At 18.2% G+C, this 15,990-nt stretch overlaps 7 protein-coding genes across 7 annotated transcripts; 2 read left to right on the top strand and 5 right to left on the bottom strand.

Moving 5' to 3' along the window:
- Positions 1-189: 189 nt before the first annotated feature.
- SRAE_2000515400 (Hypothetical protein) lies at positions 190-1,902 on the bottom strand (the record flags this gene model as incomplete). The annotated part of the gene is made up of 3 exons (XM_024644128.1): positions 190-423; positions 471-1,099; positions 1,176-1,902. 3 exons carry the CDS (start codon positions 1,900-1,902, stop codon positions 190-192), a joined length of 1,590 nt encoding a protein of 529 aa, XP_024509720.1.
- A 577-nt stretch (positions 1,903-2,479) lies between these two features.
- On the bottom strand, positions 2,480-4,281 carry SRAE_2000515300 (Nucleoporin SEH1; the record flags this gene model as incomplete). Its single annotated transcript, XM_024644127.1, has 3 exons — positions 2,480-3,205; positions 3,811-4,071; positions 4,111-4,281. 3 exons carry the CDS (start codon positions 4,279-4,281, stop codon positions 2,480-2,482), a joined length of 1,158 nt encoding a protein of 385 aa, XP_024509719.1.
- A 625-nt stretch (positions 4,282-4,906) lies between these two features.
- SRAE_2000515200 (Protein kinase-like domain and Uncharacterised oxidoreductase Dhs-27 family and CHK kinase-like domain-containing protein) lies at positions 4,907-6,177 on the bottom strand (the record flags this gene model as incomplete). Its single annotated transcript, XM_024644126.1, has 2 exons — positions 4,907-5,848; positions 5,896-6,177. 2 exons carry the CDS (start codon positions 6,175-6,177, stop codon positions 4,907-4,909), a joined length of 1,224 nt encoding a protein of 407 aa, XP_024509718.1.
- A 1,402-nt stretch (positions 6,178-7,579) lies between these two features.
- Positions 7,580-8,799, top strand: SRAE_2000515100 (Astacin-like metalloendopeptidase; the record flags this gene model as incomplete). Its single annotated transcript, XM_024644125.1, has 2 exons — positions 7,580-7,629; positions 7,680-8,799. 2 exons carry the CDS (start codon positions 7,580-7,582, stop codon positions 8,797-8,799), a joined length of 1,170 nt encoding a protein of 389 aa, XP_024509717.1.
- A 1,027-nt stretch (positions 8,800-9,826) lies between these two features.
- On the bottom strand, positions 9,827-10,336 carry SRAE_2000515000 (MD-2-related lipid-recognition domain-containing protein; the record flags this gene model as incomplete). The annotated part of the gene is made up of 1 exon (XM_024644124.1): positions 9,827-10,336. One exon carries the CDS (start codon positions 10,334-10,336, stop codon positions 9,827-9,829), a length of 510 nt encoding a protein of 169 aa, XP_024509716.1.
- A 1,011-nt stretch (positions 10,337-11,347) lies between these two features.
- Positions 11,348-11,789, top strand: SRAE_2000514900 (Hypothetical protein; the record flags this gene model as incomplete). The annotated part of the gene is made up of 3 exons (XM_024644123.1): positions 11,348-11,455; positions 11,509-11,575; positions 11,710-11,789. The coding sequence occupies 3 exons, from the start codon at positions 11,348-11,350 to the stop codon at positions 11,787-11,789; spliced, it is 255 nt and encodes an 84-aa protein (XP_024509715.1).
- A 2,628-nt stretch (positions 11,790-14,417) lies between these two features.
- Positions 14,418-15,152, bottom strand: SRAE_2000514800 (ShKT domain-containing protein; the record flags this gene model as incomplete). The annotated part of the gene is made up of 1 exon (XM_024644122.1): positions 14,418-15,152. One exon carries the CDS (start codon positions 15,150-15,152, stop codon positions 14,418-14,420), a length of 735 nt encoding a protein of 244 aa, XP_024509714.1.
- Positions 15,153-15,990: the final 838 nt, after the last annotated feature.

Genomic DNA, 15,990 nt, shown 5'->3' with positions numbered 1-15,990 from the left:
TTTTAAAATATTTTATATTTTCTTATAATGAAGATAAATAGCTAGCTATTTTTAAACAAATGATGTTATAAGTTTTATAAATATATAACATCATTTCATATATTAAAACCAATTTTTATTTATTTTGTATGGTTTTACAAAATTAACAGTACTTATTTTTATATATTTTTAACAAAAAAAGAATATAATTTAATTTTGATTATATATTTTTCTTTTTCCAGATTTACATGAGTTACATGTCATTATTTTTTTAAACCATGATTTTTTTGATTTAACATAATCTTTATTTTTTTCTTTTTCAAATGTTGTATTTATAAAATTTTCATTATTATTTTTAACCATTTCATTAGAATCACTTCTTAAAAATTTTATGCTTTTTTCTGAATTTGAAATTTGAGGCATTTGAATGGGAGCTGAATATTTCTAAATTAATAAATAATTAACAAATATTTCATAAAATTTAAACTTACATCAGTACAATTTTTTTCATGCTCTAAATTTTTACAAAGTGGTATTTTTATTGAACATATTGAACAATTAACTTCCTTACATATATCTTCACAAATACATTCGTGATTTTTTTCATCTAAAGTATTTTCTTTTATCATATAATCAATATATGTATTGGTTTGAGTATGTCTATTACATGGTTTACATTTACTACACCGCATACTTAATCTATCAGGTTGAGCATGATAAAATGGATTTGCTTGTAATGTTCTTTCTAAAATACAATCAATGCAATGATTGACATTTAATATATCTGAAAATCCATTGTTTTTTAATGTTATAACAGTTTTAATTTTTTCCTCATCTGACAATGAATTTTTTGATTTTTTAAATGATTCATGATGATTGATTAAAGTTTTAGCATAATGTTCATCGAAATTATATTTTAATTGTTTAAAATCTTCAAAATTATTATTACTATTATAATTGGAATAATTCATTTTTTGTTTTGATAAAAACAAATTACTATCTATTTTTTTCTCTTCAATATCTTTAATTGAATCAGTTACTTTATCTGAATTTTCATTTTTTATTAAAATATCATCGTTTACAACTGCTTGATAATCATAGTTTATCAATCTTGAAGGATCTAAAATTAAAAAAATTATAAAAATAATGTTTTATAATAATAAAAATTATATTACTTTTAAATATTTTTTTATTACCTTTTTTTATATTATTAAGAAATTCTTCATTATTATTTTCACTATTGTTTAATGATGATAATGGGAATTCTTTTAAATCAGAATATTTATGTAAAATATTTACATTAGTGTCATTAGCTAAAATATTATTATTAATATTTATAGCATCATTATAAATTTTATCAGCAATAATACTTGCATATTCAATTGTTTTATCGTTTGTATAAATTTGGTTTGTTTTATTATCATTATTGATGTTAATATTTTTTACTTCATTTTCATGATTTGTAATTGTTATTTTTGGAATATTTGATAATTTTTTAAGGGAATCGTTATAATTGTAACCAGAATTGTTTCTTTTCAATATATCTTCATTTTTACTTATCTCATGAATTTTTTCTTTTTCCATAGTAGCAATATGTAGTTTCTGAAACACAGTATTTATATTTGTATCCTTTTTCATTTTATTATCTGTTTGTTCAGTATTTTCAATTTCATTAATTACAAAATTAATGATTCCTGATTTGACAAAATCATCTGGACATATATCAAAAAAATCAACAAATTCAAAACATTTCTCATTATTAGGATCTGATTTGTCTATTTTCTTATATGTAAATTTTGTTGCACCATTAAAATTATCAACATAGTATTTAATATCAATTTTATCTTCATTAAGATTTTCATTTTTTTCTATTGATGATTCATCCTTTATTGAGGATTCATAATGATAATGTTCAGTTTCCATTAAAAATAAAAAAGAAGTAGATAATATTATTATTTTAAAAATGTTAAATATATTGAAAGATTTTTTTACAAAAATAATGAACTATATAGTTGTGTGGTAAAATTATTATTACTTACTTACAAATATTAAAAATTCTAAAATTATGTGTAAAATTGTTGTTATCTAAAGAAGTAACTTATATTTTTGATAAGAATTATATATGCTTTGTATTACAAGTACTAAGTATTTTAAAATTTGTGCGGAAACCTCGTTTTGATCTTTTTTAGTTATGTGTATCTATAGTATTATTAGAAGGTGAATCTTAAATAATGAAGAAAAAATATATATCTGCACATTGAGGCAGGTGTTTATAAATTATTCTAGAATTAGAGAAAAGAAAAAAGTATATGAAAATAAAATTAAATGATAAAAAAAATTCTTTCTATGTATAATTTTATAATATTGTAATATTTACTTTACAATTTTAATGAGATAAAAGCTATAAAATATACAAAACTAATTTAACAAAGAGTATAATTTATTTTTTTTTATAAAAATGATAATATTAAATTATTATATAACTATGTGATGTAATATGTTATGTATATATTTTTGATTCAATACATTTCCATTGGCAGTGAATTGTTTCATTTTCCTTATGACTATATTCATCAAGTGAGAGATACTGACTTTGATATGTAAAAACATTTTGATCATAACACACAACTGTTAATAAAGTTCCTGTCATATTAAAAGAAATCCTCTTAACAATTGATCCTTCTTTAGTATGAAGAACATGAGCTCTAAAACTATTATAATAAAACAATTCATCTTCAAATGTGTTATTTTTAGTATTATCTTCATAAACAACACTCTTTATTTTTTCTGCTTTTATATTAAAATTTTCAGTCAAATGATATATCCAAACTTCACTACCAACTGTAATTGCAAGTTGATGATATGATTTTCCAATAGAAGGAATAAATGTAACATCATATATTGGTTTTATTATATTAAATGGACAATCATGAGGTTTATTTTTATCATAATATAATTTATCAATTACATACCAAAATTTTGTTCGATCTGTATATTGATATAAAACAACTCTTTGAAATTTTTCTTTATGATTCATATATAAAGGTAACTCTTCATCAGATACCACCGCCAGAAGGGGTGAAAAAAATAAGTTATCTGAAATAGCTAATGCAGAACATCGCAAACCATCAAAGACTTTAAATTCTCTAATTTTTGTCCATTCATCTAAACATATAATATTTGAAGCTTCATATATTCTTATATAACCTTTTGAATTACAACTAATCTAAAAAAAAATAATAATTTTAATGTCAATTCACACAGGTATCGGAAAATCATCAAAAAGATGAATAATAATAATAAAAATAGTAAAATAATTTAATGTATAAAATCTAATTCATTATTTAATATTTATTACTATAATGAGTTTCAAATTAATATTATTTATTTTAATTATTTTTACAATACCAATTAAAGGACCAACAACATTTCTTGAAAAATATAAAAATATAAAATTATTATATCATGAAGAAAGATTAACTTCACAAATTTTAAGAATATCATTAAATCGAGCTGTTAATCTTCAAAAAGAAACAGAAAAAAATACTAATATATTATTAAAGTAAGTTAATGTATATTTTAAAGATTAATTAAATTAAAAATTTAGTCAAATTATTTATACAGAAGATCAACTTGAAAATTGTAATCAATCATTAGAATTACATGAAGTTAATAAAAAATATCTTACAAATAAAGGTGAAGAATGTTACAAAGATATTTTAAAAATAATAAAAGAACTTGACAAGTTAATTTATCAAATTGAATATATTAAATATGAATATTTAAAATATAAATAAAAATAATGTTTAATCTATAAATAAATAAACTTACAATCATTAAACCAAAATATTTTGGAGCAAAAATAATATCTGTTACATTTGTTTTATCTTCAATAATCGTTCTATGACATTTCCATTCTAAGAATGGATCAGATGATTCAGATGTAACTGGACGTCTTCTTATATTAATATTATATTCATCATGACATATTTCTTCATATATTGCTATTGTACCATCATAGCTACATGTACAAATAATTGTACCAAATTCAGGGTTAGCCCATTTTACTCTCCATACAGCACCATAATGACACTTATTAAATAAATTTATTAATTTATCAATTAAACTTACTCTGATAACAGCATTTTTTAACCATTTTCCATTATTACTTTTATTCCAAATTATAACACTTTTATCACTTGAAGCTGTAGCTAATCTATTACCTGTATAATCAAATTCAACATGATGAATGACATCAGTATGACAATAATCCAATATTGCATTTTCAAAAATTTGTGACATATTTATAGTTATCAATAAATTTTTTAAATAACTAAATAAAAATTTAAAGAAACAAAGTATTATCAAGTATAATTCACTACTTTTTTCCATTCAAGAGTATCTAGAGTTAAGTTATAGAAAAAATATTTTTTACATCTAATTATATTGTTACTATTTTTTTATAAAGTAACTAAAATTATTTGTAAATACTTTTTCTTATTTAAAATATTTTTAAATTATTTTAATAAAAAAAAATGATTTTTTATTTATATTTAAAAATATAACATTATTTTTTAGCAAATTTGGTTGTTATACATGAATAATATAATACTTTAAATGGACATTTTTATTAAATATAATTTTTAACTGATTTATTAATATTTCAGCCATTTTTTAAATTATAAATATTTTATTTATATTATTTTTTTTAAATGAAATAATATTTATATTTTTGAAAAATTTTTATGTATCTTGTTAGAAAATTATTTAGTTGTATGTCATTATTTGAAAGTATATATAATTTAATAAAAAAGACTTACTTTAATTATTTATAATAAATAAAGATAAATTAAAAAATAAAAATACAATTATTTTATATATTTTTAATAAATATAAAATGAGAAAGAAATATTTATAATATAGATTATTATTTCCAATCTTTAAAATATTTTCTTATTATAATGATTGAATCTTCAATGGCATGTTTTAATTTTATTCCTGTTTTATCAATAATAGCTTTATAAGCTTTTTCCTTTTTGTCAAATTCTGTATTTTTTAATATAAAAATATCAATCATTGATAATAAATCACCAGATTGTTGAAGAAATGTTATATCATAAACTTTACGAAAATTTTCATATCTAAATGGTACTTCAATTTTATATTTACCTAATTCATCAGAAAATGTTTGATAATAAAATAAAAGTAAATCTTCTTCAATTCTTCTACGAATATCACCATCTAATGACAAAACAATACACCTAGTAATATCAAAAACAGGTGAACCCATTTGCATTGTCTGCCAATCAAATATAGCTTCTAATTGAGATGTTGGATTACCAAAAATATCTTTTTTAAAAAATAAATTGTGAGTATAAACATCACCATGAATGAGAACATTACATAATCCATTTTCTAAATGAGCTTCATTCATAATATAATGATGAAATTTGGCATTTGTTGCTATGTCAATAAATTCATCATAAATTTCACCAATAATATTGCCAAAAATTTGTTTAAATTTTATTTTCAATGGAATATACCATGATTCAAGTTCCATTTCATTAAACATACATGAATATTGCTTGTCACTAAATAATTTTTTATTAATAATACTATAAGTATGAAGTCTTGCTAAATATCTTATAACTTGATAAATTTGTGATGGCATCAAAGAATCAGTTATACATTGTATTGCTCCTGTTTCACTTAAATTTTTCATTAACAATATACCTTCTTGTACATTTGGAATAATTGGAATAGCACTAAAAACTTTTGGTATTTTTATATTAATATTTTTTAAATTATTATAAAATTCACATTCTCTGTTATGCATCATTATGACTGTCTTATCCATATTTTTGATAAACTAAAATTAAATAAAAAAATAAATATTATTTTTTTATATAAAATTACTTTTGAATTTTTTTCATCATTATTACAACATTCTTTTTGAAATTGTGGAATTTTAATAACACAATTATATCCTCTATCACATGTATTGATAAATATGATCTCATATACACTAGCAAAACAACCTTTACCTTTACCAATTGGACGTGTAATAACATTCTTTACTAATCCATTTTTTGTAAATATATTAAAATCAGGATCATTTTTTTCTAAAATTTGACATGCCCAATCAATAGTAAATGTATGAGTATTTAAAATTAATTTTCCCTTAAGTGATTCTTCCATAATATTTTTTTTTAAAAAAAAATCATGTAATAATAAAAAAAAAGTATGTATATAATGTTAGATTTCAAAAAACAGATATAAAGTTCACTTATAAGTAACTAAATATACCAAAAGAATAATAATAAATGTAAGGCGTATTAAAATTATATATAAAATTTATATAATATTTATGTATATATATATATTCTTCTAAATTTTTAAAGGACCGGAAGAAGGATAAGCTTAAAATTTCCTTTATAATATTGGAAAAAAAGGAAATATATTGTTAGAATATTATTTTTAAAATCACTATTTTGATGTCTATGATTTTTTATCATATAAAGAAACTAAAGATATAAAATTTATGTTATTTATAGTAAGTTAAATGTAAATATATTTATATTTAAGTATTTTTTTCTATTGAAATCATGCTTAAATAATTGGTGCACTTTAAAACAGATATAATCACTATTTTAATGAAACATAATTACTTATTTTTTAAAGGAAAACTGTAATTACTTATATATATATTTTATTATTTTATGATATCATTTTTGTCTTAAAAACTCTTATCATTAAAAAAAAAAACATGTAAAATCTGAATTATTAACATCCATTATTACTAAAATTATTAAAAATGCTATTTTATTTTTGTATCTATAAATAATTTTGGCAAGAGATTAAAAAAAAAAACAATTTATTCATTCTTAATATAATATCTAAAAAATCACTACTTTTTTACATTTTTTTAAACTTAATTTTCATTTTTAATAATTTTTTTATTTAAATCTTTGAAAAAAATTATACTTGAGAAATATTTAAAAATTATAATTATTTTTATCATTGATTTTACCAACAAAATAAAACAAAAAAAATTATTTTAAAATTAAACGTTTTATACATATTTTTTTAAAGTTCCTTTTTTTATAAAAATAACAATAGTAATTGACATAAAAAAAATTTAAATGACAAACATATTTAGTTTAATCTACATCCATGTAACAATAAGTATTAACAAATAAAAATGTCATAAATTTAATTTGTTCAAATTTTATTATTTGTTAAATTTTACAAAACATCAATAAATTGTAAAGCAAAAAGAAGTTTTATTATAAAATATAGAAAGTTATAAAATTTTACATCATAAAAAAATTGAACATCTTAAAATTATAGTTAAGTATGTTTAGAATCTTATTGACTATTTTAAAATAATTAACTATAAAATGTTGGCAAATTTAAAATATTTAAAAAAATATATTTTTAACTATAAGTACAGGTACTTTTAATATTTACATTTTTAACATACGATTTTTCATAAAACAAATGTTGATTAAAAAAAAAACAGTATTTAAAAGTATTATTTTTTTATTAATTTGTAAGTATAAAAATTATTATTTTTAAAGTTTTAAATTTATAAAAACATATGAAAAATTTTGCTACTATTATATCTTTAATTTCTTTTCCTTCATTGTGGTTTGTTATTAACTTTTTTAAATAAAATATGTTTTTTTTACTTTTTTTAGTAGTTTAAAAATTGATGATCGATTAAATGATGGATTAACAAGAGATAAGAGAGTTGTACATTATGACAATAGTCTAATGGAATGGTTTCTTGACAAAGATGAATCTGTTTCTACTGAATTAAATTATACTATTATTAATAAAAATATTTTAGCAGCTATGGAAATAATTTCAAATAATAGCTGTGTAAAATTTGAAAAAAATCGTATATTTAAAAATTATATTCTTGGTATAGAGATAACAATAGTAAATGATACTTATCTAATGCCAAAAAGAGAATTATTTAAAAGAAGTTATTTTTATTTAAGAGAATCATGTACTAAAGATGTAACATGTATTTTTACAAATCTTATGATTTATCTTGGAAGATCACGAGAAAGTAATCGTTTTGATAGAGATAATTATATTAGTATATATAGAAATAATATAAAAGATTGGCCAGGTAATTGTGAAAGAATATTTCAAAAAAGAGAAATATGGGAAAAAACTATGGACACTGATTATGATTATGGATCATATTTCCATGTTGAAAAACTTGAATGTAGTAAAAATGGAAAATTTACAGTTGCTGCAAAAGATCTAATTTATGATAAAATGATAGGACAACGTTATAGACCAAATTTTAATGATTGGAGACTTTTTAATGATGCTGTTTGTAGAAATTTTTGTAAAAAAGGAATAGTTTGTGAATATGATAGTTATCCAAATTATAATAAATGTGATGATACTTGTGTTTGTCCAAATGGATTTGAAGGAACAAATTGTACATCTCTTACACCATCATCATATGGTTGTGGTGAACAGGTTATTTATGCTAATACTATAAGCAAAGTGTTATTTGCAACAAGTGTAAAGAATTGTACATTCTTAATCAAATCGTTAAAAGGTAAGAAAATAAAACTTTACATTAAAGGAATTTATACAATGTATGAAAAAATATGTTTTGAAAAAATGGGTCTAGAAATAAAATATAAAGCTGATAAAGGTGTGACAGGAAAATGCTTTTGTGGGTTATATCGAGATATCAGTTTAAAATCTGATAATGATGAAGTTTTAGTTCAATATACGGGAAAGTTACCAGGTCATTATTTTAAACTTCATTACTATGAATCAAATTCATAAGTTTAACCAAATTACTTATTTTTTAAATAAATTTAAAAATGTAGGTACAATATATATAATGTTTGTGAATAAATGATTGTTAATGTTTTTTAATTTATGCTCAGAAAAATCTATTTAAAAATAAATAAAACATTAAGTAATCAATATTAAATAAAATTTTTTCTTCTAATAAAAATATTATATTTCCTAGAATTATAATATTTTCTTAATTTTAATATGTCATGAAAAAAGAAACTTTTAAAAAAAGATAATATTATGATATTTTATTTACTAGAAATTATATACAAGTTAGTGAGTAAATATTGAAAAATAAGAAAACTTTTATAAAATTAGAATTCTTGTTTAAAAATGCAACTTTCCATAAGTGTTTTGAAACTTTTTTTTGGAATTTAATTTATTTTGAAATAAACAATAATAAGCTTAAAATTACAATTTCTTATAAATTTATAATTTTTTAATAAGCAATAGTATAAAAAGTTTGATGTTATATCTAATATTACCCGTTTTAATTAGTTATAAAAACTACAAAAGTTTTATAATTTTAAAACATAAGCAATTTAAAAGTTTTACAAATGACAGAAAAAGAAAATAAGTATTACAAAATAATTAACTTTGAAAAAAAAAAATTTGTTTTCATATAATCAATTATCAAACATCTACAAGTATATATTTTTAAAATTGAAATTTATGTATAACACTTGCTCAATGAAACTATATTTAACAAGAAATATAAAATTATATAAGCAAAAATTTTGGCACAATTATGAAATAAAAAGTATGATGAAAAAATAACCCACAATTGTGTATTTATTAATATGTAGTCTTTTTAAAAAAATAATTTATTTTTACAATCGTTTACCAAAAAAAATCTTTTTTTTTTAGTAGAAACATCACTTTAGAAAAAACATTTGATATAAATAAGTAAAGAAAATAAAAATATAGATTTAAGTTAAATGTTAAAATTTCCATAATTTATTTAATACCAGCTAATTTTATATTGTAGTGGTTCATAAAAATATAATTTGTTTTAACTTTTAGTTAATGAACGTGCTTGAACAACTACACATGATGTTCTTTCTGATTTTATATCCGTTAACTTATATATAATTTGATAGGGATAATCATTTTTAAGTAGTGATATAATAGCATTATATTTTGTAAAATCAATTAAAATTCTAATGTTCATATTTTTTCCTGATCTTATTGGACATGGAACACCATTTTTACAAGCATTCAAATTAGATAAAAGTCCAAATGTTGGAATTTTATGCCATGAACAACCTTGCCAACCACCCCATCGATATAACATTATATCAAGTTTTATTAAAGATGATGTTTCACCATTGTTATCCATATTAATATTTACATACAAAGGTTTTCTTAATTTAATTGGATACATACTATTGTTTTTTTCATCAGTTGTATCTAATGAATAAAAAATTATATCTCCAGAATCAAAACATTTATACCAATGTAATTTTGTTTCAGTTCCATTTGGAAAATTTTCACAACACAAAGTCAGTTGAATAAATAACATAAAAAATAAAAAAAAGAAGTCAAGAATCATCACAAAAATAAAATAACAAAATATTATACGTGTTTACTACTATATAAAAAATAGTCTAGCTTAATTTCTATATATTTTGATGAAGTAAATACAAAATAGATTGTTTTATATACAGATTGATAATGTCATGATGTTTAAAGATGTTTAGAAATGTTTAGACACCTTAAAAATTTATTCTTTTTTTTAAAAAGTATTACTAAAAAGTTTTTGAGATGTTTTTAACAATTTAAAATGGTGACAAATGACAATATATTGTCTACATTTATTTGAATATAACTTTTTGATAAAGAAATTATTTGTTAATTATAAATAAATAAATTCATAATATTGGAAATTGGTACATTATATTTTAAATATATTATATTATCGATATATTTTTTGTGGTTTAAGTAAACATTCTTTACAGTAATTCATATAAACATTTAGACAAAAAAAAGGGGGAATTTTTTTTAAATATATAAATTTATATTTTAAATTACAATGTAATATCTAGAAAAAAATATAATTTAGTGTACATTATCTAAATATTTTTTTATTATTCATACTACTTATAATATATTTTAAAATATTATTTTACTAATATAACTATTACTTCAAATCAAAGATAAACAAAAAAACTAAATACTGTAATAAATTGAAATAAGTAAAAGTAGTAATATTTCATTATAATTTGCTAATATTTATACTTATTATATGGATAAAAATAATATTTAGTTACTTTATAAATTAAATTAAATTATTTAATTTAAAAAAGTTATACAAATATGAAAACATATGATTTAATAGATAAAATTAAAATACTTTTATTAAAAAAAAATTTTAATTAAATTTTAAATTTATTAAAATTTAAATAAAAGAAATTGAGAAAATAAATAATAAATGTTTGATATAACGTTAAGCAATTTTTTTACTTTATATTTGATAAACAAATATATAATTTTATAAATAGTTATCCTTATAAATTCATATGCATTAGTTAAAATGACATTTTTATCAAATATTTTAAATTTAATAATAATTATAAATATTTCATTATTATTAAAAGGAAATTTATTCATTGATGAAACAAAAAACAACCAATATAATTATGTAAGAAGATAGTGAAAAATGTTAAAATAAAAAATGACAATTTTAATTTTTAGAATGTTTTAATTAGAACTAAGAGAAAAGAATCAAATAAAAGTTTGAATAAAAGTTCAAATATTATAGGTAAGATAATTTTTTATAATAAATTTTTTTTTCCATTTTTTTAAAAATTTTTTTAAAAAATCAAGTAAATAAATTAAGCATGTAATGTTTTTAAATACTTTATTACTATTAAACAATTTAAAAAATTTTTTTAGCATCATTAATCAGAAGTCATTTTAAAAGTTTTGAAAATGGAATTGAACCTTGGGATTGGTTTAATAGTTTTTTTGAATAAAAAATTATAATAATGTAATTTTTTTATTTTAAATTAAGAAAAATTTTTTTTGGAAAAAAAATTATAATAATATATTGTTTTTTTTTTATTTTTATACAAAGAAAGTATAGTTACTTGGAAATTTTAAAAATATTTAATTTTTTAAATATATATTTTGGTCCACATTTTACAACATGAAATAACTTATAATCAACATAACATATTTTATTATGAGTGAAAGATAAATTGAGTGTCAAATAATTATAAATACAAAATAATGGAAATATTTTTATCTTTTTTAAAACTATAAATATATTAATATACTATAAAAAAAAATTTATAATTAAAATATTAATAATTTTTTTATGCATATGTAAAAATGTTTTATCTATATTTAAAAGAACTATAAATAAGGCAAAAAAGTACAAATATTTATTTATGTATTTATAAATATTAATTTTTAATAAAATAGATTAAATTCTTAATAGTAAAAAAAAATTAATATAATTTAAATAAATTAAATTTTAAAAAAATGTTTATTAATTGTATTATATCTTGTCAACATGTAATTAAATTTTTAAAAAATAATTTTGATATCATTACAAAAAGATAACAAATATTTAAGCAAAGTAAATTTATCACTTTTTTTTATTATATTATTTTTTAATACAAAAATATTTTAAATAATTAATATTTTTTCTATATTGTTTTTAACAGATGTATAAATTATTTATAAAAAAATAAAGAATAAAACATAATAAAGATATAATTTTTTATTTAAACATTATTTCTAGTAGTCATATATTTGATTACCCTCTAAATATAGAGAAATAAATTTTATGTTTAATTATGCAATAAATTAAACAAACCTTTTATAAATATATATATTGAATTTGATTAAATATGTATCAGTAAAAAGAAAAATGAGACATTTTTTTAAATTACTTTTTTTATGATTATTTATTTTATTTTATTTTGCTTTCTAAATAAATTATAATCAAGTGATATTGAAAAATTTAAAAAACTATAAAAGTGTAAATGTTAATAAAATAAATTATTATAATTTTATTATTTTTTTTATTTGATATAATTAATAAAATGAAAATAAAATGAAAAAAAAAATCATCTTCTTTTAAAAAAATAAAATTAAAAAACACAGTACAAGTAATAATACTAATTTTTTGATTATATTATAAAATATTTTCTTCCTAGTTATAACAACTTTAATACCAATTAATTCAACTAAAGATAAATTTTTAGTATATTTCTTTTTGTTAATAATTTTACTACACTTTGGCAATTAACAAATTATCTTTATTGTTCTTAATTAAAATAATATTTTGAAAATTTTTTTGTCTTTTATTCTAAAAATATTTAAAAAGAAAGTAAGAAGTTTCTATGAAAACCAAGTTTAACAAATCAAATAAATACAACAATTGCTGTGAAAAGAATAACTGTTATAACTTTGACAAAAAAAATAAAACTTTAAAAGAAAAAAATTAGCAAAAATTCCAAATAAAAAATCAAGTAATATTAAAAAATTTTAAATTTAAAAAAAAATGGTTAAATTATATTATTAATAATAAAAATTTTTTAATCAAATTAATTTTTTTTCAAATAAATTTTATCTAACAAAAGTACATTCATAATAAGGTTTTTATTAAAATATATTATAACTTAAATAAAATTTTATATAATTAATCTTTAAAAAGTAAATTGTACATAAGACGTTAATAAAATAAAAATTAACTAAAATATTGAAAAAAAATAATTTAATTTTTTTTATTAAAAATAGATGCAATATATTATAACAATTAATAGCATATCAAGTGAATAACTAGTTGAGTATTAAATAAAGTACATAAATATTGACTTAAATATATTTATATGATTTTAACATATTAAGTAGTTCTTAAAATTATTATCTTTTATTTTATTTATATCTATTTCTTTTTATCAAACTAATGTAAATACCAAAAAAATTTTTTTTATTTTTATTATTAATTATGATATAAATTTTATATTATCTAATTGTTTAATACATTTAACATTAAAAATTATTAAGAATTAATTTAAATTAAAGTAAATTTATATTTAATTTTTTTTTTAATATAATTATTTCTTTATAAATAAATTATTTATGATTATAAAAATTTTTTATTTATATAAATTAACCTTTGAAAATTTTAATATTTTATTAAATTAAAATAACATTCAATATTTTTTACATTTTTTATTTTTCATTTTTTGTAGTTTTTCTTATTGAAATATATATACAAATTTTATTTTAACATATGTATTTAATTTTAAAAAGTCTAATTTTTTTTTTAAAAAAAACTAAAAAATTACAAATTTTGCTTAATTATGATAAAATTTTAAAAACATTTGGGATACTATTTTACTGAAAAAGATATATACGTGACTTTAAAGAACAAACCATAAATAAGTATGTATTCATTATTTTTCTTCTAATAGCATAACATAAATGTTATTTTAAAGTTAATTCAATTATTTTAAGGAAATAAAGCATAAAATTTATTTTTAAACACAAAAAGCTTTTTCAAATTTTTTACATAAAAAGGTTATAAAAAAAATTATATATATATTTTTTTTTTTTTTTTTGAAAAAAGTAAAATACATCAGTTTCTTTTAACAGTATCCACATGTCATAGGACATTCACGTTTCATCAAATCTCTATAAATAGTATTTTTACATAAGTATTGTTTTCTATAACAATCAGAATTAATATCTCTACATCCACCACCAGAAACATTTCCAATTGGTGTACAATATCCACAAGTTTTTGAACATTTAGCTTTCATTAAATCTTTGTAAATGTCATTATTACAGTATGGTGCTAAAGCATTACAATCATTTGGACCACCGATAATTAAATCAACACATGGTTCAGGAGTTATATTGTTACCATATTGTTTGGTAGTTTTTGAAAGACTATCATTAATTGTTGATGAATATGAGTCAGAAACGGTTGTTGGATATGTTGATGTTGATGGTTTTGGTTCACATTTTAATGTAAATTCATTACAAATTTCTGTATCAGCATTACAAACAGTTGTTGCAGTACATGGAGTTGAAGTCAATGAAGCGAGAACACTTTTACAGACTGTGTCAGTTGAACCAGCTGTTAAACTTTCACAAAGATTTCCTTTACCACATTGAATATCTTGATCAGCAGTTGTACATTCTTTAGCACAAGTATTACCATTATTTGGTGCAGCTTGCCCCCATGGTGCACAAAAATATCCTGTGGCACAGGTTGTTGCTACACCATCACAAGTTTCTCCATAACCTACTTCAACACCAAAACTTTTGTTGATGTTAATGATAAGGATAGTTGAAATAAGAATGTATCTAAGATTCATGATTATTTTGATAGAATTGATAATTCAAATGTAATAAATAACAAATGAATGTTTATGATTATGAAAAATTATTTTTCTTATATACCATTTTGAATACAATACTTCTTTACAAAATTAAATTATATAAAAGTATTATCACCTGTTCAATTAATTATAAACTTTAAAAATTATAAAAAAAGTTTTTAATAATCATAGACAAATATAATAATAAAATTAAATAATTATACTTAGACTATTATTTAATAATATTTTGTATACGTATATTTTTAAAAAGAATAAACAATATATATATATATCAAATAAATATCTTCTAAACTTCTGATAAAATAAAAATTTTATTTGTTTAGACATTTATTATTTAAGAAAAATTGTTAAATAATTATTAAATTTTAATATTTGATTAGTTATTATAAATAATAGTAAATTAACAATATTAATACTATTATTATAAACGAAAAATGAAAATTTATTTAATAAAGAAAAGATTTTGTTTATAATAAAATAATAATAAATTAATATTATCAATTTTTATTGGCAAAATTTTTCTTCCTTTTTTTTTTGAATATATATATATTTTTTTTATAAAAATAAAATAATCAATAATAATTTTTTTTAATTTCCAAAATATGGTTTTATATTATGACTTTCCCATATAACTATAGATAATATTAAATTCTTTCATTTGCTTTATTGAAATAACAAAAAGGTTGTAATTTTATATCTTACTCTCTATTGCATAAATGATAAGGATTATATATGTAAATAAGTTGTTATCGCACATATATTTTTGTTTTCCTACACAATAATATTGTTTTAGTTAAAAAATTTTTATTCACAA

This window comes from Strongyloides ratti (genome assembly GCF_001040885.1).
Source record: "Strongyloides ratti genome assembly S_ratti_ED321, chromosome : 2".
Classification (NCBI taxonomy): Eukaryota; Metazoa; Nematoda; class Chromadorea; order Rhabditida; family Strongyloididae; genus Strongyloides; species Strongyloides ratti.
The sequence above is the reverse complement of the archived record's forward strand: the minus strand, read 5'-3'. Positions and strand labels throughout refer to the sequence as shown.